General features: G+C 43.1%; 2 protein-coding genes across 8 annotated transcripts in view; one reads left to right on the forward strand and one right to left on the reverse strand.

The window, feature by feature from the left end:
* The window catches only part of PDILT (protein disulfide isomerase like, testis expressed), a 61,678-nt gene that overhangs the window by 32,149 nt on the left and 2,243 nt on the right, over positions 1 to 27,286 (reverse strand). Inside the window, exons 1-2 of one of the 2 annotated variants that reach the window (XM_001087695.5) lie at positions 12,406 to 12,646; positions 7,040 to 7,248 (exon numbers count right to left, since the gene is read on the reverse strand). In XM_001087695.5, coding sequence (XP_001087695.3) covers positions 7,040 to 7,241 — 202 coding nt within the window. In that variant the 5' untranslated portion in view covers positions 7,242 to 7,248; positions 12,406 to 12,646. Of the gene's footprint in view, positions 1 to 7,039; positions 7,249 to 12,405; positions 12,647 to 27,286 lie in introns of those variants that run through there. The other variant, XM_077986421.1, reaches the window with a different exon arrangement.
* Positions 19,538 to 27,286, forward strand: part of ACSM5 (acyl-CoA synthetase medium chain family member 5) — a 31,299-nt gene continuing 23,550 nt past the window's right edge. For 4 of the 6 annotated variants that reach the window (XR_013411911.1, XR_013411912.1, XM_015125745.3 and 1 more), the window contains exons 1-2: positions 19,538 to 19,669; positions 21,436 to 21,654. Coding sequence is in view for 3 of the 6 variants with exons in the window: in XM_015125745.3 (XP_014981231.3) it covers positions 21,451 to 21,654 (204 nt within the window). In the remaining 3 variants the exon portion in view is untranslated. Of the gene's footprint in view, positions 19,670 to 21,435; positions 21,708 to 27,286 lie in introns of all 6 variants that reach the window. The other 2 variants (XM_077986420.1, XM_077986419.1) reach the window with 2 other exon arrangements.

Here is a 27,286-nt window from a genome sequence, read left to right on the forward strand (position 1 = left end):
GGCTCTTGGCCTGGAGTTCTCAGAGAGAAGAGAAAGCTGGTCATCCATTGAGGATTTGAGCGACTCGGGCGGTCCCTGGGGGCAGTATCTGAAAATAATCTCTTTTTCGAAGAGCCCATTTACCCTTAAAGAAAGCTTTTATAGTGCTTTCCCCAAGTGATTTGTTTTTCCAAAGGCCACTTTAGAAAGCCTGCTAATTTTTTTGAGAACTCATTTTGAATTTAATTGTGTATTGGCAGGAATCAAAGATTCAAATGTAATGAGATTAATTGAGTGTCCCTTTTAGATAAGAAAATTTTTGCTGCTGTCGAGTTCACTGCTCTGGAATACCTGCTAGTGGAAAGGCTTTAGCTTTGAAATATGCACATTGGTTGTTGTCGAATGCAATTGAAGAACGTGAAATTGATTGGCTCCCTCTGTAGCCCCAGATTTAGTGTCAGTTCTTATGTCATAAGAATTAAAGAACCGTGAACTCACCCTTCTGCCCTGGTTAAAACAGGGCAGAGCCTACTATTCTCATGAGGACTGGACAGGTTTCCCAGCCTTATCCATCCACTACACCGTTTTTGGAAGGGGAATGTGTTGAGGTGTGTTTTGTGGTTGTGTAAATGTATGGCTCTAAGCCTTTCAACACCTCCATTGAGGGTCCCAGATTAGAAATTAGGGCTACAGCGAAAGAGACGGTTTGGATGTTTCATCTGTGCAAACCATTAGTTTATCAGTTCCACAGCAAGTGGAGTAAGACTGCAAGGTTCTCTGCTCTTCCCTGTAAAAGTAACCATGAAACAGATGCACAAGTGCTGGCCTGAATTCTAGTGTGGATGAGGGATGTGCAGAACTAGCTGGAGGAGTCTTTCAGCAAAGTGGAAATGCCTGCCCTGCTCACAGGCTCATGTAAAGAAAATGGTCCAGGGTGGATTTCTCTTACAAGGTATTGCTCAAAGGGCTTTGAAGTAAAATCAAACTGGCATCCTGATGAACAGTCTGAGCTAGAGGGAGGTCACAAGCTTGGAACTACGTTGATGAAACTTCAAGCAACAGGCATGGTTCAGTATTGGATGGAGGCAAAAATGACCCAATTGGACATTCCTTGTGGGAACCGTAAGTGTTAAGGGTACAAAAAGAAGGCGATTCATGCTTCCACGAAGTGGCAGCATAACCTAGCTGGGGAGGCACCAGGACTCGGGGGACTGACTTATTGATGCTCCCACATCCCCAAATTTCCTCATGTAAGTGGCACCACTCACAGAGTATACCTCAAATGAGAAGGACAAGGATTGAGGAAGGAGATTGGAAGACCGAATTTCCGGCAAGGAAATAGACTCAAATGTCATGGGGATAAAGCAGAGAGTGTGACAGTGTGAGGTTGGCAGGACAGGAATATGGCAAATTGATAAGCATGTTCTCTGACCACAAGGAAAAATAACAACTCAGCTTCAGCCAGTTGTCACCGTGTAGGACTGAGGGCCAGTGCTTCCAGATCTTCTGATTTTTTGAAGAGCTGATGCAAATTCAGTTTTAATTGTGACATGTTTCATTTCTTTTAAACACTGCATGGGCCAGCTGCCAACTCATGGGCTCAGTTCCTGGGCTTCCTGTTGTATCCTTAGTTTCAATGTTATGGGAAAGAGTAGGAGTCATAGAAAAGAACTGTGAAAAAGGAGCCAGAGAGGTACATAGGAACCAGAAGAGACTGAGTTCACGGAAACCAGGCATTAGGGGGTCTTGGCATGAATAGGCAAAGAAGGTCAAGGAAGGTGAGGGCTGTCAAGTGTCCACTGGATTTGAGAAACAGCTGTCCCTTGAAAGCTAGCCTGAGCCACAGTCAATAAAGGCAGTCTCTTGGAGAAAATAGTTTTTGACATTCCTGCCCAGAAGAGAAATCTTTTCCTGGTGGTTCACTGTCTTAAAGAGCTTATTCCACCAGGCTGCCTCTCAGCCCGCCCAGTCTTGAGTTGCCTCTGAACAAAGGTCATTTCAAGGCTTTTATAGCAAAACGCAGGTGCAATGTGACTAAAGGAAGGCAATGTTGTGGGTTCCCCAGGCCTGGTTTCTTTATCCTCTTGGGGTACACAGTCATACTACATTTCCCAACCTCTCTTACAGATAAGCATGGCTATAGGGCAGTGATCTGGCCAACGAAATGTGGGTAGAAATGATGTACATCAGTGCTTCCCACACTTTAATATACGTGAATCACCTGAGAATCTTGTTAAAATGCAGATTCTGATTCAGTGTATCTAGGATGAAACCTGGGAGTCTGCATTTCTTTTTTTTCTTTCCTTTTTTTTTTTTTTTTTTTTTTTTGAGACGGAGTCTCGCTCTGTCACCCAGGCTGGAGTGCAGTGGTGATCTCGGCTCATTGCAAGCTCCGTCTCCTGGGTTCACGCCATTCTCATGCCTCAGCCTCCTGAGTAGCTGGGACTACAGGCGCCCGCCACCACGCCTGGATAATTTTTTGTATTTTTAGTAGAGACGGGTTTCACTGTGTTAGCCAGGCTGGTCTCAATCTCCTGACCTCATGATCCACCAGTCTTGGCCTCCCAAAGTTCTGGGATTACAGGCGGGAACCACCGCGCCTGGCGGGAGTCTGAATTTCTATGAGCTCCTGAGTGAAGCTGACATTGCTGGCTTATGGCCTATACATTGAGTGGCACAGATGGGTATCATTTCCAGGCCTAGCCTGACCCAGAGGCACATCCTGGCCTCCCTCTCCCTTTGCTGGCTGGAGGCAGAGGTTTCTGTGGAGTACTTTAGGCCCTAAGGAATGGCTCAGGCCTTAGGTAGAAGGAGCCTGGGTGCCTGAATGATTGTATGGAGCAGAGCTTCTCTGCAGATCCACCTGGAACTAAGATGACATGGACCCTTATGAACCTAGATTGTTATGGCAGTTAGCTTTCCCAGTAAACACAGTGATTTTTAAGATAACTAGTCAAAATTAGAGCAAAGAAGAAGTTTGAGTATTAAAGTGGGCAATACGTTCTAGAATTTATTTCTTTAAGGGATTTCATTGATCTCTTATTAATTGACCCCACAATATGCAAAGAACTAATAAGACGCTTGGCACATTGAAGTTAGCCTATAACCTTGCATCTTGTGGCAAATACTGAGAATCAGCCATTTATAACCTCCTTTTGTTTTGCTTCCTCAGCTAAAGAGGTTGGAAACCTAAAATATTCACCATTCCAGACTTCTCAGTTAGAAACATCCATGGGCCCAAGTTCTAGCCATTAAGACGTTACCAAAGTGATTGGATGCAGCTCTGGGAAAGTTTTATTTTTTTAAAGGGACATAGGTGGCTGATGTATTTTATCCCTTTGTTGTTTGCCTATCCCTTTTTGTTTCTAGCTGGAACGTCCAGTGCAATGCAAGAAGCACAGCAGCCATCTTGTGACCATGAGTTGTAATGTGTCAAGGATGAGGGAGTTAGAAAATAGAAGGAGGCTTGTCCCTGAAGCTGTGGAGCTGCTATACCAGGCATTGACTGCCTATCCCGCCTCACACAGTGTGTGAGATCAGCTCTTGGATTAAGCCAGCTGCTATAGTTTGGTTAGTTTGACTTTCTTTAAATGTCATGTTGAAATTTGTTCCCCAGTGTTGGAGGGGGGGCCTAATAGGAGGCATCTGGGTCGTAGAGGTGGATCCCTCATGAATGTTTTGATGCTGTCACCAAGGTAATGAGTGAGTTCTCACTCAATTAGTTTCTGCAAGAGCTGGTTGTTAAAAAGAGCCTGACATCTGCTGCCCCTCTCTCTTGTTCCCCTCTCATATGTGATCGCTGCCCACACCAGCTCCCCCTTCACATTCCATCATGAGTAGAAGCAGCTTGAACCTTTCGCCAGATGCCCAACTTCCAACCAGCAGAGTTGTGAACCAAATAAACCTTCACTGTTTGTAAATTATCCAGCCTCAGGTATTCCTTTGTAGCAACACAAACAGAGGAAGACATCACCATCAGCAGATTCTTAATTAGTTGCAGTTGAACTCTGTCCTAACTGACACAGGGTTGATGAACTGCATTTGCCTCAGTGCCACAGGGCAAGGGAGAATGGGAGCTCATGTTTATTGAGCAACTTCCACATGTCAGGTAATAGACAGCCTCTCAGTTCATCCCTCTAATGACTATACCACTTTCAATATTTTCGCTTTACAGGTGAAAGTGAGACAGGAAGAAACTCACCCAAGGCCACATATGCAGTTTACGGAAGAACTCAGCTTTACACTCAGGCTTGCCTGGATCCCAATGTACATTACACCAAACCTTGATGTTGCATAAGAACCAAGATGCACGAGTGATTCAGGCTAAGAGAGGTTCTTTAGAATTTACCAGTGCTTGGCATGAGGTCTTTGATTAAGTATTGACATCAACAACCATAAATTTTAATGACTTCTACTAACTTTTTGGCTTTGATTATCTGTCACTGGGCATTACAGGGAAGCCTAACAGACTATGTATCTCCCTTCAAGGCAAACTTCAAGCATCCAGATGCATTTGCATTGGCCTGGGAATCCCTCATGCACTCCAGGACATGAGGGAGCAGGAACCAAGCCAGAGAAGGTCACTCAGCTGCTGCAGTTGGAAGAACCACTTCTGAGGACGAGTTCACACCATTACTTCTCCATTTTAGAGCACCCAAAGTGTACAATTTAGACTATTTTAATTGCATGACTTAATCACACTTTGTTTTAAAGGGTTTCTCATGCCTTGTGACATTCCTGGCTTAAACTGTAAAGTCCTTGAGAGCGGAAACCAAGACACCCATGGAGTCCACCCGTGACCTGGCATTGAGCTGCATAAATGTGGGGTGAATAAGAACCCAGTGGTGATAGCTCCTGCCTGTGGAGTGCCCACTATGACAAGGGACTGCATATCTGAACCCACTTTCATCACCACAACAACCTGCAAGAGAGGAATTGTTAACCTTGTACAGATGAGAAAATGGGTGAGGATGATGAGAGCGGAAGCCAACATCTCCTTAAGTTCTTATTATGCATCAGTCACTGTGCTAAGCACATGATTTCACTTAATCCCCACAATAACCCTAGGAGTTATAAATTTTATGTATGTACATATTTATTTATTTATTTATTTTGAGACAGAGCCTCGCTCTGTCAGCCAGGCTGGAGTGCAGTGGTGTGATCACGGGTCACTGCAGCCTTGACCTCCTGGGCTCAAGCCATTCTCGCACCGCAGCCTCCCAGGTAGCTGGGATTTCACGTGTGTGCTACCATTCCTACCTGATTTTGTATTTTTCTTTTTGGTAAAGGTGGGGTTTTGCCATGTTGCTCAGAATGGTCTTGAACACTTGAGTTCAAGAGAGCCTCCCACCTCGGCCTCCCAAAGTGCTGGGATTACAGGCATGAGCCACCACGCCTGGCCTATAAATGTTATTAAATTCCCCATTTTACAGTCAAGTAAACAGAAGTTCAGAATGCTCAAGGTCACCAGCCCAAGGCCACCAGGCTAGTAAGTGGCAGAACTCAGCCTCTGAACGTAGGACTGTGAACCTCTGAAACTGACCTTATCTCACTACATTGCACTCATTGGACTAGAAATAAAAGGGAGTCTGTAAATGGTTCTGGTCAGAGGGCAGCACACAGAGAAGGGAGCTAGGGCTATCTCAGAACAACAGCCGAAAGGAGGAGCAAAGGGGAGTGTGGGTGGAGGGGCAGCTTGGGAAGCAGGTGAAAACCAAGAAGGGAAAGGCGCCCTGCCTCCCCTGCCCTGATCTTCCCTGGAACCTTAGGCTCTGCCGAGCCTCTGGGAACCTAGTGCTGGGCAGGCACGTCCTGGAAGCAGGCCTTGGGGACTGACACGGAGCCAGCCATTTTCTAGGAGTGGCTCTGAACACAGGATTCCAATCCAGTGTTCACACCTGCAGTCTAATTCCCTAAATCCTGCCATATAAAGCATGGTACAACATGGGGTCTGTCGTCTCTACTTGTGCTGTGTGACCTTGGGAAAATTGCTGATCCTTTCTGAGTTTCCGTTTCCTCAACTATCAGATAGGGAGATGAATCGTACCTACCACACGGGGTCGTGAGGATGGAATGATGTCACATTTAAAGCAGCGCTTAGGACAGTGCCTGGCACGCCATGAATGCTCACTATGGGGAAGTTGTTATGAAAATCCCTTACATTCTGTCCCAGGGCATGGCTCGGTCCCAATGCCTCAGGAAGAAGCAGTCTGCTCTGTCCCCCAAAATGTCTGCTGATGCAAAATGTCCAAAGAAAAAAAACCAGGCCTGCAAATCTGATAGCAAACGTGATGGTCTCAGCCGGGCGCAGTGGCTCATGCCTGTAATCCCAGCACTTTGGAAGGCCAAGGTGGGCAGATCACTTGAGGTCAGGAGTTCGAGACCAGCCAGGCCTACATGGTAAAACCCTGTCTCTACTGAAAATACAGAAATTACAACAATTAGCCAGGTGTGGTGGGGGGCACCTGTGGTCCCACCTACTCGGGTGCATGATGCAGGAGAATTGCTTGAATCCAGGAGGCGGAGGTTGCAGTGAGCTGGGATTGTGCCACTGCACTCCAGCCTGGGTGACAGAGCAAGGCCCTGTCTCAAAACAAACAAAAAAGTGACAGTCTAAAAATTCCTGTCTCAAGAGCTTGCCCCAGACTGCCATCATTTATTTCTCTCCAGTTGTGTTCCAGGAACTTACCACATCTCATTTAATCTTCACTATAATCCAGTGTGTCATTAGGTTCACACCCATTTTATGGAGGAGAAAGACTGAGGCTCAGAATAATATAGACACCTGGGGTTAAAGCCTGGCTCCTCTTCAGTGGGACAGAGGAGCCACATACAAATCCAAGACTGGAGGGATGGCATAATATATTGCAATTTGCCTAACCTCCCTGGAGTATTCTCGTCTGGAGATTGGAGATGATGCTGTCTATATATATTAAATGTCTGTTTTAAATAATATGTGTTCTTATGTGTTTAGCAATATATAAAACTCTTCTGGCCCCCAGACACAAGGAGGCAGGCCTCATCCCATCTATCATCCCTCACCCAGGATGGGGGCACTCACGGAAAAGCACCATGAGGAAGCGGGTCTGGTTCAGCATCTGGGTCAGGCCAGCGGGCGTTAGCACTAGGAGATTGCGTTCCTCTAGGATGTGCACAGGTTTGGTTATGTGGATGCTGGAAACACCGGCGTTAACCTCCGGTGAGCTGTGGACAGCAGAGATACGAGCGGCCACCAGCAGCAGGGGCATCCAGAGCAGGTCCATGGCTGTCCTGCAGGGGCCAGAGAAGGAACAGAGACCTTATCAACACAGGTGGTGGAGCCCCACGTCATCAATCCCCCGTCCTTGTCCAGCCGGTTCACGTAGGGTGAATGTGGCCTGGGCATTGTCTCCCAGCAATGCCTGCAGCTTGGCAGCAGCCCTGGAGAAGAAGCAAAGTATTAGGTCAACCTCAGGCTCAGTGGTGACTGTATGGGGAACCTTAGAGCAGCAACAACCCACTGGCAGCGCTGGATGCGGAAGCAAACGCAGACCACTCAAGCCTACTGACTTCCCAGCCAAGAGGTGAGACTCGTGCAGACATAAGGTCCCATTTCAGAGTCCTCGGGTGAGCCTCTGGATCTCAGAGATAACTGGTTCAATCCCCCATCACAACCCCATAGGAATCCCTCTGTCCACAATGTCCCCGCTTCACCTTCCTCCAGCTCCTGCTTGAATGCCCCTATGAAGGGAAGCTCACTACCTTGCAGTGTACCTGTTTAATTTTTGAACACATTTTATCAAGTGTAGATATTTAAAAAGTCATCACTATAATACACACTTGTAAAAGTTTCAAGCAATACAATACAAATGTCAAGAAGAAAGTAAAAATCTCTTCCATTCTCTCACTGCTGAGAAAGTGACTCTTAGAAGTATGGAATGAATCCTTACAGATATTGAAAATATCTATATAAACATACCTTTGAATATATCTATATCTATATATATAGAGAGAGAGATAGAAAGATAGATTTTTTTTTTTTTTTTTTTGAGATGGAGTTTTGCTCTTGTCGCCCAGGCTGGAGTGCAGTGGCACAGTCTCAGCTCACTGCAACCTCCACATCCTGGGTTCCAAAGGCTCACTCTAGTGATCCTCTCACCTCAGCCTTCCAAGTAGTTGAAATTACAGATACCCACCACCACACCCAGCTAATTTTTGTGTTTTTAGTAGAGACGGGGTTCCACCATGTTGGCCAGGTTGGTCTTGAACTCCTGACCTCAAGTGATCTGCCCGCCTCAGCCTCCTAAAGTGCTAGGATTACAGGCATGATCCACCACTCCCGGCCTGAATGTATATTTTTAAATATAAATGGAATCTGATTATCTTTTTTTTTTTTTTGCTTGATTAGCTCTTTTTAACCCTGGATACACATGAAAATCCTCTGGGGAGCTTTTAGGAGAACACTGACACTCAATCTCATTCCAGACCAATTAATTCAGAATTGCCCAGGATGGGGTCTAGATACCTACATGTTTCAAAAGCTCCCCAGATGATTCTTTTGTTTTATTTCAACTTCTATTTGGGAAATTTTGAACGTGTACAAAAACAGAGAGATGGTGTAATGTACCCCCAAGGTACCCATCACTCAACTTCACTTATAGTCATGACCAATGTTATTTTATTTATATTCTTGACTCTCTGCCCTGGATTATTTTGAATCCAGTTCTGGGAATCATGTCATTTCACCCATAAATACTTTATTATAAATATTTAAAAGATAAGGATTTTTCAAAACAACACAATAACCTCAATACTATTATCATACTTAACGAAATGCACAATAATGTCATCATATCCTCAAATATCTAGACAGTGTGCGAATTACCCTGATGGCCTCATAAATTTTAAGTCTGTTTAAATCAGGACCCGAATGAAATCCATGAATTGTCATTGATTGTTTTGTCTCCTAAGCCTCTCCCAGGTAAATCTATCATTCAGTTTGTAGCTTGAGAAGCACATGGTCAAATGAAACCAACAAAGGGCAAGTGGAGAAAAGGAAGAGGGACAGGTAGATAACCTGGTTTTCTGGACAGCTGAATGATACAGACCATTTAAATCTGTGTCTCGGTCAAAAGGCTCATCACCGTCAGCTCAGCCTTGAGTCCCTAATGATCTCAGGGTCCCAGGATTCACCAGGTGACATGCCACTTACCAGCCCGGACTGAACCTGGTACAGCCGTGATGACTATCAGGTGGAACCCTTGTTCTTAGGAATAATTTACCTGCTTGTTTATTTGTTCATTGATGCACTTACTTGTGAGAGAAATGGCTGCCTAAGAATTCTTTGCCTAGCTGGAGACATCAAAGTACTAGAGAGTTAGTTTTTATTCTACAGAAAAGCACTTGAATAACCCCTTCGTTGTGATACAAACGTAAGAGTCACCCAGAACCATTCTAGGCCTGACAGTCCCTTCAAACCTTCCAAACCTCCTCGGGGCCCAGTATCCCTTGGCTGGCAGGAGGGAGCCAGATCTGCAAAAGCCCCAAGGGGCCTTCAGAGAAGAAACCTTGAAATTCAAGGTTGTGAGACCCTCTCTGAGGGGTCTGGATGGCACTTGCTGGAGGACAGAGGAGACTGGAGGACAGAGGAGACCTTGAGTCAGCTGGACTCCTTCAGGGTACAGAGCCGAACCACGGGCCCAGCTCAACCACTGTGGAGGGCTGAGCCTCTGAGCAAAAGCTAAGCAGGAGGGGCTACAGTGGGCTCGTCCTCACGCCCTCGCTCCCAGGCCTTTGACAGAGTGTTTCCCTGGGTTCCTGATCAAGGAAGAGGTAGTGGGAGGTGTCGGTTTCCTGCTAACCTGGGCGGGCTGGGTTATGAGCCTCAAATGTTTCCAGTGCTTCAGGTCAAATAGGACGGAGACCAAGCCCCACTGGCTGGCAAGGAGAGCCCTCCATGGTCAGACTCTGGCCACCAGGCTTCCCTCTGGCTCCACGGAGCCAGTCACAGCTCCTGTTCGCTCACTCATTCATTCATCAAATATTTTTGAAGTCTTAAAACATGTTAAGTACCATTCTAGGTGCCAGGGATACAAACAATATTCCTTGCATCTTAGTGGTGGGAAACACAGTGAAATAAATAGATGCGATCAATAGTGTGTCAGATGATGGTAATGCAAAGGAGAAAAGGGGGATAACAGAAGATTCGAAAGTGATGGAGTCGGGGAGGAGTGTTGATATTTTCTTCTTTTCTTTCTTTTTTTTTTTGAGACAAGATCTCACTCTGTCACCCAGGCTGTAATGCAGTGGCGCGATCTCGGTTCTCTGCAACCTGCGCCTCCCTGGTTCAAAGGATTCTCCTGCCTCAGCCTCAGGAGTAGCTGGGATTACAGGCACATGCCCCCATGCCCGGCTAATTTTTGTATTTTCAGTAGAGACAAGGTTTCTCCGTGTTGGCCAGGCTGGTCTGGAACTCCTGACCTCAGGTGATCCACCCACCTCGGCCTCCCAAAGTGCTGCGATGACAGGCATAAGACGCTGCACCCAGCCGATATTTTAAATAGGGTGACCACCGGAAAGCTTCATTTAGAAGTTGACATTTGACTATGGGAAGCAAAGAAGTGAACTATTGTATTTGCATTTCTGGGAGTGTGGGAGAAGTAGTCTCTCTCTGCCCTGCTCCTGTTTTTTCTCCCAATCTCTCCCACAATACCTGGCTCAGCTCTGCAACACCCCAGGGCTCCCCTGAGACTGTAGCGCCCACCCTGGTCCAGCCCTGGGACTGTGCTCTCAGCCATCCTACCTCCAGCCTGCCCTGACCTGCCCCTTTATTCTCTCAGCCTTGGCCCTTGGTTCTCCCGGCACCTGCTTCTCTAGCCTGACACCGCTGTGGTTCTGCTGTGTCCCCCAGCACAATCTCCCCAGCCTCACAAAGTCCAAGCTCAGCTCCAACATCGGCTCCCTACCTGCTACTCAGAGGAGAGTGACTGTGATGGGAAACTTTTATTAATGAGAATAGCCAAAATCGAGGGGCCGGTCAGCAGCCATATTGTGCTAAGTGCCAACTGTGTGCATTCCCTACACCAGTATGCCATGGAGAGACCCCGTGTCTCAGTCACCCTGGTTTCCTGCCAAGAGGGTGTGGCAACCTCCTCATTGATCCCGCCTCTGCTTCTACTCTTTGCGCTTCACCTCAACCCATTGCCCACAAAACAATCAGATATTTCCTTTATTTTTATTTTTATTTTTATTGTTTGAGACGGAGTTTTGCTCTTGCTGCCCAGGCAGGAGTGCAATCTCATGATCTTGGCTCACTGCAACCTCCGCCTCCTGGGTTCAAGCGATTCTCCTGCTTCAGCCTCCCTGGTAGCTGGGATTATAGGCATCCGCCACCATGCCCAGCTAATTTTTGTATTTTTAGTAGAAATGAGATTTCACCATGTTGGCCAGGCTGGTCTTGAACTCCTGACCTCAGGTGATCCACCAGCCTGGGCCTCCCAAAGTGCTGAGATTACAGCTGTGAGCCACTGCGCCTGGCCGAGATTTCCTTTTGACACAGGAATTCCATCACACCACTCTGCCTATTAAAAGGTGCTCACTTTTATATATTGTGCAAAAAAAGTTTCTGCCTCTTTTTTTTAACAATCCATTCACAAAACCACACACCAGCCAAACTGTTCTCTGTGGTCTACCAGGCCCCACTGGCTCTGGACCCATCTGGCCTTATCGCCCTCCTCTCTCTCTCCTCCTGCACTCTGGGGAGGCACACTGGCCTCTTCCCTTTTCCAGGCACACCCTACCTGGGGCCTTTGCCTCTCCCTGGGGCACCCTTCCCTCACATCGTCAGCCTTTTCTGGTTGTTTGGGTCCTGGCTCAAATCCAAGCTCATTAGAAGGGTCTTCCCGGGCTGCTCTGTCTCACCCCATCTCAGCTTTCAGCACGCTCTGCCATATACCACTGTTTGCGTTATATTTTCTATTATTATTTCTGAATGTACTTTGTTGTCGTTGTTTTGAACTTTATAATGTAAATACCGTTGTTCACAGCTGTTTTCTCCCCTCCAGAACAGTGCCTGCACCAGATTTGGAGCTCAATGAATGTTTGTTGAATGAATGAACAAGTGGCCTAATTTAATTCTTACACAACAAACCCCATCCATGGTTCATTTCAGTGGTTCTCAACCATGACTATGCTGAGAATCTCTTGGAGGGTTTAATAGAAAATGCTGATGTTCAAGTTCAAACCCAATAGGTTCTAATTTAATTGGTCTGGGGTTGGATGAGTCTGGGCATTATTACTATTTTTTTTAAAGTCCTCAAGTTGATCCTAATGTGTAGCCATCTATACCAAAACCCACACTTAAACCTTAAACTGGTGACACCTGGCACAGAAAAGCCTCCCAAGGCAGGGCCCATCGGTCAGACTCCCCATTTTCACTGAAGCTCGTACCTGCAGGAAGCCAAGGCCACTCCCAGGGTTACTGGGGCCGAGACGGGGCTGTGCTGGGGGTGGGGCCACAAACTCTGCGGCCCTTAAGAAGGGAGGTTGTAGCTTGAAGAAGAGGCTCCTGGATTCTTCTTGTGATCAGGGCAGGACCCGCAGATGACTGGGCATTCTAAATAAATCCACAGGCAGAAATGAAGTCCCTTCCTGGGCACACAGAGGCCACAGCAGCCTCAGCAGCAGTTCTGGGTTCTGGGGTTCTAGAGCACCAGGGGTGACCCTGGAGAAGAATGGGTCATTGTTGAGTAAGAGGGGGCCCTGCCTGGCAGCCCTTGCTGAGTTCACTTGAAGGGCCAGAAAGCAAAACTCACTGTGGGGTGCTGGATATGGCCCAGGAGGGTTCTGAACGCAGTGCCTATAGATTGGAATTTGAATCCCAGCTCTATCTTGAACAGCTGTAGGGTCTTGAGAATGTCACTTACTCTTTCTGAGGTTCAGTTTCCATGCCTGTAACATGGCATCTAACTCAGAGGGGTGTTGTTAGCAAAGTAAATTCTGTGGAATTTAGAAGATAATGAAGGCTATGAAGAAAAACAAAACCTGGAAGGATGATGAGGAACGCCTGAGAGGGGGATGGGATAAAACAAGATGATTTATGCAAAATGAGCAGCTCGGTACCTAGAAGGCAGTAGCCCCCTCACCCATCACCACCCTGGCCTCATCTCCTCGGGGAGAAAGATCGCTACTCACCCTGCTCCAGCCACACTGGTGTGTCCCTGCCAGTCTTTCAATACAATGTCAGGGCCTCTGCACTTGTGGTTTTCCCTGCTAGGGAGGCTCTTTACCCAGGTAGACTCAAGGTTCACCCTCTTAGCTTGTTCCAGTCTTTGCCCAAATCTCACTTCCACAGTTGGTCCTTTCCTGGCCACTTCGTTTAAACTTGTAAGGGCCCCATCCCCATCTCAGGCGTTCCTCATCATCCTTCCAGGTTTTATTTTTCTTCATAGCATTAATTATCTTCTAAATTGCACATAATTTACTTTGCTTACCAGGTGATAGGTGCTCAATAAATATTTGTCGAATGATTAAAGAAAAGGCTATTGATATTATTAGCATCGTTATTACTGTCAGAGTTTGCAACCTTTGGCTATCTGCTGCCCAACTCTTACTAAATACTAATGGAGATGATTAACATTCATTTCACTAAATTTTAACATATGTGGGTTTTAGTCCTAGAGCTTTGCTCTTCTCTCTCTTTTCTTTTTCTTTGAGACAGTGTAGTGGCACCATCTCCGCTCACTATAGCCTTCACCTCCAGGGTTCAAGTGATCCTCCTGCCTCAGCCTCCCCAGTAGCTGGGACTACAGGCACGTGCCACCACGTCTGGCTAATTTTTGTGTTTTTAGTAGAAACGGGGTTTCACCATATTGGCCAGGTTGGTCTCAAACTCCTGACCTCATTGATCCTCCCGCCTCGGCCTCCCAAAGTGCTGGGATTACAGGCGTGAGCCACGGCACGTGGCCCCACTCTTCTCTTTCCATACTTAACTTCTATACTTTTGTTGGCTTGTTTAAATGCATGAGTTCAAATATTCCCCTTTATAAGTTACTCCCTCATTTACTCCCCTGGATTTGATCAACTGATTGCATTTACTATTAAGACTGTTTTCTATCTGCCTGTTAGAAAAGCTCTTTTTGGTTGAACCACACTCATTGAATACCCGAATGTCTTAATTTGAACTCATCATGTCCCTTTCAACTTTTCTTGCCAATTATTCCTTTTCTGGATGCTGTGTTTGTACATAATTCCTGGGGTATGTTTGACTCTTTTTTCTCCCCTGTCCAAATCAACCATCTACTCTGGCATGTATTATTTTGACATCTTTACACTTGTCAACTTTTCGTCACAAACTAAAACACTTGGGTTATTATCTCAAATGGCCTTTATTCACTTTCCTTCACTCTTGGACACAGTTAGTTGTTTCTTGGCATAACATAGACACTTTCATGGTGATACTCATTTACCGATAAAGCTGCTGCTTCTTTATTTTTTTATTTTATTTTTTGAGACAGAGTCTCGCTCTCTTGCCTAGGCTGGAGTGCAGTGGTGCAATCTTGGCTCACTCAACCCCCACCTCCTGAGTTCAAGTAATTCTCCTGCCTCAGCCTCCTGAGTAACTCGGATTACAGACATGCGCCACCACGGCCGGCTAATTTTTGTATTTTTAGTAGAGACGAGGTTTCACCATGTTGGCCAAACTGGTCTCAAACTCATGACCTCAGGTGATCCACCCGCCTCGGCCTCCCAAAGTGCTGAGGTTACAGGCGTGGACCGCTGTGCCCCACTTAAAGTTTCTTTTATAAAATAACATTAATTTCTTTCTGATTAGAAAAGAACAGGATTTCATTTATAAAACATAGAACATACAGAAAAAATGAGTTAATTAAAATCATACATCATCTTACTTGCAGAAACATTCATATTTTGTTATGTATGGGATTAATATATACTTTTTAAAAATAAAATTGTGATTATATTATCTATAAAGTGTATCCAGTTCTTTCATTGAACATTTATGAAACATTTGTCATGTCTTTTTTTTTTTTTTTTTTAAGATTTCACAGCTTTAATATCAAGCGTTTGATTACAAGCATGGTAATCTTGTACTTCACCAAATGTTAAACAAAAATACAATAAACAAATGAACAAAATAACAAGATCAAATTAAATTTCGTTTCCCAAAAATAATCTCACTTTTTTCTGGGAAGCTAATTTTCTAAGATGCTATGCAATAGTTTGGTGGAAAGAAAATCAGATAAAAGATCTATTTTCTATATTTGAGATAGGGAGCAAAAGTCAGGAATACAGTTAATATTTCCATAAACATATTTTCTTTCTTGACTAAATATCAAAGTGTTTCAGACATTTGTGAAGGAATTTGGCCAAGATAAAGGAAATAAAAGTGTGAGGAATAATGCCAGTCCATTTTTTTTTAATACCTCAGTGTTTCAGTAATCTGTTTAATAGTAACAAAATGCTATTTCTTAATAGGAAGATTGTTCTTGAGAGTGTTTGATAATACAACAGAAATAGAAAAGACTGTAGACTGTATTTCCATTGTCTGTATTTTAGAGATATCCATATAAATACATATTAAAAAATAAAAAAAAATGATGTTAAAAGAATATAATTCATAATGCAGTCAATATTTTAGAGTAAATTGAGGCCGAGTATGGTAGCTCATGCCTGTCATCCCAGTACTTTGGGAGGCCAAGGCGGTGGATCATTTGAGGCCAAGAGACCAGCCTGGTCAACATGGTGAAACCCTGTCTCTGCTGAAAATAGAAAATTATCTAGGTGTAGTGGTGCATGCCAGTAATCCCAGCTACTCAGGAAGCTGAGGCAGGAGAATCGTTTGAACCCAGGAGGCAGAGGTGGCAGTGAGCCGAGATGGTACTACTGCACTTCAATCTGGGTGACACAGCAAGACTGTGTTTCACAAAAACAAACAAACAAAAGATTTTAGAATCAATTGGACAATTAAAATTATCCCTACATTCATACATGGAGAGTACAAAATAAAACTTTCTTTTTTTTTTTTTTCCTCAGAAATAATACCACACATCTACAGCCATCTGATCTTTGACAAACCTGAAAGAAACAAGAAATGGGGAAAGGATTCCCTATTTAATAAATGGTGCTGGGAAAATTGGCTAGCCATAAGTAGAAAGCTGAAACTGGATCCTTTCCTTACTCCTTATACGAAAATTAATTCAAGATGGATTAGAGACTTAAATGTTAGACCTAATACCATAAAAATCCTAGAGGAAAACCTAGGTAGTACCATTCAGGACATAGGCATGGGCAAAGACTTCATGTCTAAAACACCAAAAGCAACGGCAGCAAAAGCCAAAATTGACAAATGGGATCTCATTAAACTAAAGAGCTTCTGCACAGCAAAAGAAACTACCATCAGAGTGAACAGGCAACCTACAGAATGGGAGAAAATTTTTGCAATCTACTCATCTGACAAAGGGCTAATATCCAGAACCTACAAAGAACTCAATCAAATTTACAAGAAAAAAACAAACAACCCCATCAAAAAGTGGGCAAAGGATATGAACAGACATTTCTCAAAAGAAGACATTCATACAGCCAACAGACACATGAAAAAATGCTCATCATCACTGGCCATCAGAGAAATGCAAATCAAAACCACAATGAGATACCATCTCACACCAGTTAGAATGGCCATCATTAAAAAGTCAGGAAACAACAGGTGCTGGAGAGGATGTGGAGAAATAGGAACACTTTTACACTGTTGGTGGGATTGTAAACTAGTTCAACCATTATGGAAAACAGTATGGCGATTCCTCAAAGATCTAGAACTAGATGTACCATATGACCCAGCCATCCCATTACTGGGTATATACCCAAAGGATTATAAATTATGCTGCTATAAAGACACATGCACACGTATGTTTATTGTAGCACTATTCACAATAGCAAAGACTTGGAATCAACCCAAATGTCCATCAGTGACAGATTGGATTAAGAAAATGTGGCACATATACACCATGGAATACTATGCAGCCATCAAAAAGGATGAGTTTGTGTCCTTTGTAGGGACATGGATGCAGCTGGAAACCATCATTCTTAGCAAACTATCACAAGAACAGAAAACCAAACACCGCATGTTCTCACTCATAGGTGGGAACTGAACAATGAGATCACTTGGACTCAGGAAGGGGAACATCACACACCGGGCCCTATCATGGGGAGGGGGGAGGGGGGAGGGATTGCATTGGGAGTTATACCTGATGTAAATGACGAGTTGATGGGTGCAGCACACCAACATGGCACAAGTATACATATGTAACAAACCTGCACGTTATGCACATGTACCCTACAACTTAAAGTATAATAATAATAAATAAATTTAAAAAAAAAAGAAAGTTTTATTTTGTCATGTCTTATGATTATATATCCTTTTAAAAAGTACTGATGGAGAGTAGTGATATTGAGATTAGACTGCCGGAAAAATAGATAATATCCAACAGTCTGTACACCCTACTGAGGGTAGAGATTGTATCTTTAGATCTGGCTGGAGATTCAGAGATGAGGTTGTATCCTGGGTTGCAGTAGAGGACTGAATGCTGAGCAAGTGGACACTGAAGGCCCAGAAGATGGTTCCCTGTGGCCAAGCTTGGCAGCAAGGGAGAGGAGCTGCCTGCGTGGAAATGAGCCAAACTGGCCAGGCCAGGAAATGAGACAGAGTCACAGGGGAACAACACACAGTGACGGCTAAAAATCCGGTGTGATGTTTGAATCACTGCAAAGAAAGGCAGTTAATGGTTCAGCGTCCTCTCCATAGGACACCCATAACCCTGTCATTGCAACAACATGGATGGAACTGGAAGTCATTACATTAAGGGAAGCAAGTCAGGCATAGAAAGCAAACATTCTGTTCTCACTTACTTGTGGGAGCTAAACAGGAAAACAAACGAACTCATGGAGACAATAGAAGGATGGTTGCCAGAGTCTGGAAAGTGTTGCAGGGAGTTGGAGGAGAAGGGGGATGGTGAATGGGTACAAAAAAGTAGTAAGAATGAATAAATAAGGCCTAGTATTTGCTAGCACAATAGGATGACTATCATCAAGAATAATTTAACCATACACTTAAAATAACTACAATAGTATAATTGGATTGTTTGTAACACAAAGGATAAATGTTTGAGGTGATGGACACCCCATTTACCCTGATGTAGTTCTAACGCACTGCATGCCTGTATCAAAATATCTCATGTAACCCATGAATGTATATACCTACTATGTACCCACAAAAATTAAAAATAATTTAAAAAGAACTTCAGAGAACAAACAACCAAAAGCCTAGTATGGCTGGAGCAGAGTGAGATGGGGCTTTGAGGAGAAAAACTCGCAGGAATTCCTGTGGGGCCCTGTAGGCAACTGACAGGACTTTTTGTTTGTTTGTTTGTTTTTGTTTTTTTGAGACGGAGTCTTGCTGGGTCTCTGGCTGGAGTGCAGTGGCGCGATCTCGGCTCACTGCAACCTCCGCCTCCCGGGTTCACGCCATTCTCCTGCCTCAGCTTCCCCAGTAGCTGGGACTACAGGTGCCCACCACCACGCCCGGCTAATTTTTGTATTTTTAATAGAGACAGCGTTTCACTGTATTAGCCAGGATGGTCTCAATCTTCTGACCTCGTGATCCACCCACCTCGGCCTCCCAAAGTGCTGGGATGACAGGCATAAGCCACCGCGCCTGGCAATTGTCAGGACTTTGGCTTGGACTGTGAGTGAGACAGGGAGCTGTAGGAAGCTTTTTCAAAAAACCACCTTTGTGCCAGGTGCAGTGGCTCACACCTATAATCCCAGCACTTTGGGAGGCCACAGTGGTCAGATCACTTAAGGTCAGGAATTGAGACCAACCTGGTCAACATGTTGAAACTGCATCTCTACCAAAAAAATACAAAAATTAGCCAGGCGTGGTAGTGCGTGCCTATCGTCCCAGCTACTCGGGAGGCTGAGGTGGGAGGATCGCTTGAACCCAGGAGGTGGAGGTTGCAGTGAGTCAAGACTGCACCATCGCACTCCAGCCTGGGCGACAGAACAAGAGCCTGTCTCAAAAAACAAACAAACAAACAAACACCCAAAAAACTTCTTTTGGCAGTGTACAATTATTATTACTATTTTTTGCAGGAAATTTACAGAGTTGTGCTGTCATGACCACAATCCAAATTTAGAACAATTCTATGACTTCAAAGGGATGCCTTAGGTTTCCCTGGAACCACTCCTCTGTTCTCTCTGTATCTATTGGAGGGTTTTAAGCAGAAAAGAAACAAAGTCTGACTTATATTTTTATCACTGTTGTACCTTTTCTGTTAAAACATCATAATCTTCTTGTTGCTTTTTCTGATTAGATGGCAACTTGAATTTTTAGGGAATCTATCCACCAGTTTCGGTGCACCCACCAGGCATGACAGTTGAGGTCTGATCTTCCAGCCACTGTGAGTACTGAGCAAACTTGGCAGGAGGCCACTTTCACTGGCTCAGCGCACCCTGACCAGTTAAAGCCACTGTGTCAGCTGCTGGGTTCTGGCTCTGCCCACTCTTGGCTGCATTTGGGGCCGAAGTTCCCTGTGGGAGGCTGTTTTCTGAGGGAGCCCAGTGTTTACAGGCATTCAGGTCTGCTCCGCTCAGCTGAAGCAGAAAACAGAGACCTTTTGCATTACTTTGGTTCAAGAGCAAGGTAATTTGGAAAGAAAGTTTTCAGCCGAAGGTGTCAGCTGCCTCTGAGGCCTTTGCCGATTAAATCAGGAAGTGACATCCGAAATGGTGTCCGGGAATGGGAAGGAGGCCTGGGGATTCTAAATTATCAGCTGTTTAGGCGCCTGAGGAATCCAGGGGTGGGAGACTGAGGAAAGGATTGGGGCAGAGTTCAGGAGAGGTGAGGGGCAGGAGAGGTGGGTCAGAGAAAGGAAGTCTCTGAGGCGCAGGCCTAGGCCTGGTGGCCACTGCAGAGGCCGGGGCCTATGTTTTTCCAGGAAGTGAAACCTGAAAGTCACTTTTCCCCTTAAGCTTCACTTTCTTTATCTGTAAAAGGAGAAAATAACATTTACAGCAGAGAGCTGTTATAAAGATTTAATGAAATAATGCCTATAAGCACTTTTAAAATGCTTGGTACACAGTAGGCCTTCGATAGACTGTAGCTGTTACGGTTTTTCTTGTTGTGCCACGTTATTCTTGTCGGTTGTTATTACATTTTGTTATTACCATATTTTGTTATTATTATTACTAAGAGGAATTTAATGCAAGGAAACTGAAACTGAGGTCACATGCAGGTCCCGGGCCAGTGTCTCTCAAACTTTAACATGTTAACTTTAACATCTGAACATCCTGTTAACTTGCAGATTCTAATTCTACAGGTGTAGGGTGGGGCCCCATCTGCTGGTCCCCAGATCACACTTTGAGTAGCAAGACACTAAAACCGGGCTGGGCACAGTGGCTCACATCTGTAATCCCAGCACTTGGGAGGCCGAGTTGGGAGGATCACTTGAGGCCAGGAGTTCAAGCCCTGCCTGGGCAACACAGTGAGATCCTGTTTCTACAAAAAAACCTTTAAAACATTTAGCCATACGTGGTGGCTAGTGCTTGTAGTTCCAGCTGTAGGAAGGCTGGGGTGGCAGGACTGCTTCAGTTCGAGGCTGCAGTAAGCTGTGATGGCACCACCGTACTCTAGCCTGGGCAACAGAGTGAGACTGTCTCAAAAATAGCAATAATAAAAATTTTGAAACTAAAATTAATTTTTAAAAATTTAAAAAATTAAAAAGACACTAAAAGCACATCATGCCATGCAGCAGCCACTTGTGGCTTTTGAGCCTTTGAAGTGTGGTTAGTCCAAATTGACACGTGTTTGTAAGGGTAAAATCTATATCAGATTTTGAGGACTTAGTACCAAAAAAAAACAAAAAATAAGTAAAAGTATGTAAAATATCTCTTTACCAATTTATTCGTCTATTGACTATGCATTGAAATGGTCATACTTTGGCTCTATCTGGTTAAATAAAATGTATTATTATAATAAATCTCACCTGTTTCTACTTTTCTTAAAGGAAGTAGTAGAGCATTGTAAATTGCACAGGTGGCTAATATTCTATCTCTATTGGACAGTGCTGCCCTAGAGCTGTCTTCAACTTTGTAAGGTCAGTTCAGGATTGGCCAAAGGCTTTTTGAGGGATTCCCTTTGAAGTACTGAACCTTGAGAAGTGGGCTCTGATTTCTGACCTCAGACCCAGAGGCCCACAGTCAGTGAGAGGTCAAAAGGACGGATCTCGGGGTCAGAGGAGAGAAATGACCATCACATAGAAGAACTGAGACTGAAGGTGGAGAGTTTGTTCTACAAGTCAGTAGAGACCACAGTCACCGTCAGCACTGACCACAGGTTTCTCCTAACCTCGTGTTGTCCCCAAAGTCCAAAATATATGACAATGCCCTCTTTCCTTTCTTTGGTGACAGACAGGAGGCAACCACATGAGACCATGGTTGAGACACATGGTCCTCCAGGTACTGAGGAACTCCAGGGGATTCTGTGGGTCTCGCGGGCAGCCAACACCTCTACCTGTTCCTCAGAAGATCGTGGCCACCTGGGAAGCCATCAGCCTGGGAAGGCAGCCGGTGCCTGAGTACTTCAACTTTGCCCATGATGTGCTGGATGTGTGGAGTCGGCTGGAAGAGGTGAAGCCTGTTCTGTCCTAGAGTCCACCTGGGTCATCTGAGGCTGCCCTCAGGTACCACAATGAGACTCAAGACTCCAAGACATGTTGATGAGAAAATTTGGACCTGGGAATTTTGCTGGTTCTAAAATGTAAACTGTTAGCATTTGAGACTTAGGAAAAAAAATCTGAGTCAGTGTTGTGAGCCTTAGACATGCTTGTTCCTTCTCTGAAGTGTCCTGCATTCTTGAGCCCAAATCACACAGTGAGACAGTTATGTCCCTTCCGATTCCCTTCTAGTTGTTCATCAACTGAAGGAGGAAGTTTTGTTTTGCTGCTACTCTTTGATGTCTCTTGTTCAGTGTCATGCGCTTCTCTTCTAAATAAGGAAAGAAGGCCGGGCGCGGTGGCTCACGTCCGTAATTCCAGCACTTTGGGGTGCCAGGAAGGGCAGATCACCTGAGGTCAGGAGTTCAAGACCAGCCTCACCAACATGGTGAAACTCTGGCTCTACTAAAAATAAAATAAATAAAATAAATAAATAAAAATTAGCCAGGCATGGTGGCACACACCTGTAGTCCCAGCTACTTTGGAGGCTGAGGCATGAGAATTGCTTGAACTCAGGAGGCAGAGGTTGCAGTGAGCTGAGATCATGCCACTGCACTCCAGCCTAGACAACAGAGTGAGACTCCATCTCAAAAAATAAAATAAAATAAGACAAAACAAAATAAAATAAGGAAAGAATAGGGCTCAGGCTCAAAGCTTTTTGCAGATCATAACAGATACATAGAATTGAATTAGAGAACCCTGATTTATTTGTGTGTCTCTGTGCATCTGCTTTCTTCTTTATTTTCCCTTATATCTGTGTCTGTTGAGTCTCTCTATTTCATGGTTACTTTTTATTTGTGTTACATGATATTAACTTTTCATTTATAAGAGGAAGACCTACTTATAAAACTGTATTTCAACAAATGTGAAGCTTAACTGATGAGAAAAGCCTTTTCCCTGGGGGTTTTGTCCAAAACAATTACAGACAAATATTTAACTTCGTTGTTGCCTAAGGTGATGGATAACAGTAGGGACAAACAATAGACTCACCAAAAAGTGAAAAAAGAAAAGCTGGAGAATACAAAACTAGAAATATAAAATTTAATTCAAAGAATTGTATTCATGTTAATTATAACATGAGATTGTTTAAAGAAAAAATATGATGTAAATGGCATTGTTAGTAGATACAGTAAAATTAACTGTCAGCAGATATAGTGAAACTTATGAAGGTGGTATGAGGATGACTGAGACTTAAAAGCAGGCTTTGCAGTCGGATAGACATTGTTCATCCATGTACTTGAAGTGTGACCTTGGACAAGTGCCCTAAGTTCTTTAGATCTCAACTTTCTCATCTGTACAATGATAGTCATACCATATGCTACTTAGAGTAATAGTGAGAATTAAATGAGAAGTGCATGTAAGAGATGAAGCCAGGATGCTCCATTCCTGATGGCCTACAAAAATCTAAGTTCTTTTTGCAATACTAGGGGCATCCTTAGAAGACTTCTCCTAATGATAAAAACAAGCAAGCAGGATTAGGTGAGGAAAAAATGGTAGAATAAGGACTTTCCAGCTATGCGGTAGCCTTGAAAAATAACAGCCCCCATTTCTTGTGCATCATGGCAACCATTAGAGGGGACAGAATGGAGTTGGAGTTTTTTCAAAGCTTCACTTAGGAAGAACTGTTATTATTTGAGCTGCCCATTGGTTCTTTAGAAGACCCTACTTGTAAAACTGTATTTGAATCAACTTGAGGCTCAACCAATGAGAAAAGCCTTTTCCCTGGGGGTTTTTGTCCAAAACAATTACAGACAAATATTATAGCTTCATTGTTCCCTAAGGTGATGGATACCAGCGGGACAAACAATAGACTCACCAAAGAGTGAAAAAAGAAAAGCTGGAGGATCTAATGTCTATGGGAGCTTTAAAAATTATATTGTATTCCTGGAAATCTAGAAATCAACACACCTAAGTAAGGCTGTGTTCTTTCCCAGGGCTTTGCACATGCTTAGGAAAGATCTGAGGAAACTCTAAGCTCTCACTTCTGGCAGACTGAGAGTTTGAGCATGCAGGAAATTAAGACTGAGGCAGGATTGTTAATTGCCTGGCTGAATGCTAAAGGTGTGCCTCAACACCCACCCAAAGACTGGGAGATTTATTGGTTTCAGGCATTTAAAGAAATTTCTGTCTAATCATAAGATGACTACTAAGCTAACCAAGTAGAGATCTCAGTGGCCACATAGAACAAATAATGCACACTTCACAGAAATGGTTCACAAAAGTCACTAAACAAACAACAACAATCAGCAACAACAAATCAAACTCTGGGGAGTTGCAGGGAATGGATGGGGAGGAGGGATCTGATTTCCTGAGTAATCAAATGATGTAATTTTAAATGTATAGTTTTTAACAAAAATTTACAAGATGCTCAAAGAAACTTGAAATAGCATGGCTATGGTTATCAAAATAATGCACCCCTTCCCCAAGATTTTTACATCTTAATCCCTGAAACCTGTGAGTATGTTATCTTACACGGCAAAAGAGACCTTGCAAACATTATTATAACTAAAGATATTCATATGATGAGATTATTCTGGATTATCTGGATGAGCCCAATATAATCATAAGGTACCCTATGAGAAGGAAGGAGGGTCAGAGTCAGAGAAGGAGATGTGACAATGAAAACAGAGGTGGGAGTGATGTGGGGCCATGATCCAAGGGATGTGAATTGCCTCTAAAAACTAGAAAATGCAAGGACACAGGTTCTCCACTAAAGCACCCAGTAGGAAAACAATTCTTCTGATATCTTGATGTTAGTCCACCAAGACTGATTTGGAACTTTTTATCTCCAGAACTATAAGGCTGTATATTTGTGTTGTTTTATGCAACTAAGTTTTTGGTAATTTATTACAGCAGCAATAGATAGGATTATTCGAAACCAATACAGACTTTTGGCACCAAGAGTAGCAATGAGAGCTGTAATAAATACCAAAGGATGTGCAAGTAGGTTTGGAATTAGGTGATGGGTAGAGGCTTGAAGAATTTTGAGGAGCACAGAAAAAAGCCTGGATTGCCTTGAGCAGACTGTTAGTAGAAATGCAGATATTAATGATTAATGAGCGAGACCTCAAAAAGAAAGGAGGAACATGATAGATGAGACTTGTATTGTTTTAAAGAATCATGAATCATGAACAGACTGTTGGTAGAAATATGAACATTAAAGGCACAGATGATAAAAACTCAGAAGGAAATGAAAAATGTAATATCAGAAACTGAAGGAAAGTGGATCCTTATTACATAGTGGCAGAAATTTTGGCTGACTAGCGTCCTAGAGCCATATGGATAGAAGAACTTATAAGGGATAACCTTGGATATTTAGCTAAGAAGATTTCCCAGCCAAGTGTTGAAGATGTGGCCTGATTTCTTCTCGCTGGTTATATTACAACGCTAAAGGAAAGAAAGAGATAGAGGAAAGAATTGTTAAGCAAAAACAGAGCCAGAACTTGGTGGTTTGAACAATTCTCAGCCTTCTTATATTATAAAAGACATTAAAGTTAGGATATTCACTGTCAGAAAAGTATGCTGCAAAGGGAAATCCAAGAGTGTGGTTGGACAATCTTTTGCCAGCAATTCAAGTATCAAAAAGTCACAGAGAACTTTTTAAAGAGATTAGACATGGGGCTCCTGAGTTCCTTCAGTCATGGAGGCAGAAACCAGCAATAGAGATGGAATTATGTGGAAAAGATCTGTGGAGGAGCTACTTCTCTAATGGGATGAATCACTGAGACATACATGAGAGAACCATTAGTTTCTTGAGAATGTTATATCAGCAGAAACACTGCCATCTTGTACTGGACAGAGAGCAGGAAAATATAAAAGAAGGCTGTTGGACTCCCCAAATTCTACAGGCAGGAAGCAGATGGTTAAAGCTACTTAGCTGCAAACATGTGTCACCCTTCTTGAAAAAGAAAAGATTGTTTAGGGCAGAGTTGTTAGCCAAGAATGTGGAATTGGGAGCCCAGAGGGTGGAGCTGAGCAACTAGAAAGCAAAGCCACAACCACAGAGGATTAAGGGCTTTGAAACATAATAGAGTTTTCTCAGTTGGATTCAGAGTTGCTTGGGATTGGTGACTCATTGTTTTCCTTTTATTTTAATCCACTGTTTGAATGGATATCTCTGTGACTGTTATGGAATCCCTGCTTCGTCATTGTATTTTAAGAGCAGATAACTTAATATTCAATACTTGAGTAAGGAGGAATAAAAAATGAAGTTAAGAAATAATTTTATTTACTAATAGCATCAAAAAGAATGAAATACATATAAGTAAATTTAACCAAAGAAGTATAAGGCTTGTACACGGAATATGACAAAACATTACTGAAATAAACTGGAAAAGATACAAACAAATAGAAATACACCCCATGCTCATGGATTAAAGGAATTAATATTGTTAAAATGAAAATACACCCCCAATTGAGCTGCACATTTAATGTAAACTTTATCAAAATCCTAGGAGACTTGTTTACAGAAATAGACAAGCTGATTCAAAAACTCCTATGGAAATGCAAGGGACCCACAGGGACCAAAACAATCTTGGAAAAAAAAAAAAAAAAAAAAGAAGACTAACACTTTTCTATTTCAAATCTACTGAAAAGTTACAGTAACCAAGACAGTGTGGCACTAGCATAAAGATAGACTTGGATAAATAGGTATTAATTCAGAGTCTAGAAATAAATCCACAAATCTACGATCAATTGATTTTCAACAAGGGTACAGAGACAATTAAATGGATGAAATAATTGTCTTTTCAACTAATGATGCTGGCACAACTGGGTGTTCACATGCAAAAGAATTAATTGAGTCTCTTACCTGACATTAAATACAAAAATTAGCTCAAAATGTATCAAAGACCTAAATGAAGAAACAAAAAGTATAAGAAAATTTTTAGAAGAAAACATAGGAGTGTATCTTTGTGACCTCTGATTAGGCAACGGTTTCTAAAGCAAAAGCAACAAAAGAAAAAATAGATTAATTAGACTTCATGAAAATTAATAGTATTTGTATATGAAAGTAAAGAGACAGCTCACAGAATAGGAGAAAATATCTGAAAAATCACATATTGGGTAAGGGTCTAGTATCTACCACACTTAAAGAACTCAAACTCAACAGTGAAAAAGACAAATAACCCAATTAAAGTATGGGCTAAGAATCTGAATAGACATTTTCTTAAGGAATATAAACAAATGGCCAATAGACACATGAAAAGATGCTTGACATCTTTATTCACTAGGGAAATGCAAATTCTAGCTACAAGGAGATACCACTTCATAACCAGTGGCATGGCAAAAAAAAAAAAAAAAAAAAAAAAGGCACAATAACAAGTGTTGGAGATGATGCAGAGAATTAGAACCCTCCAACATGCCTGGATGGAAACGTAAAATGGTGCGGTGCTATGGAAAACAGTTTGGCAGTTCCTCCAAAAGTTAACATAGAGTTATTACAGTACTGACCCAGGAATTGTACTCCTAGGTACATATCCAAGACAATAGAAAACATGTGCTCACACAAAAACTTGTACATAAATCCTCATAGCAATGTTATTTAA

Source organism: Macaca mulatta, chromosome 20 (genome assembly GCF_049350105.2).
Source record: "Macaca mulatta isolate MMU2019108-1 chromosome 20, T2T-MMU8v2.0, whole genome shotgun sequence".
Lineage (NCBI taxonomy): Eukaryota > Metazoa > Chordata > Mammalia > Primates > Cercopithecidae > Macaca > Macaca mulatta.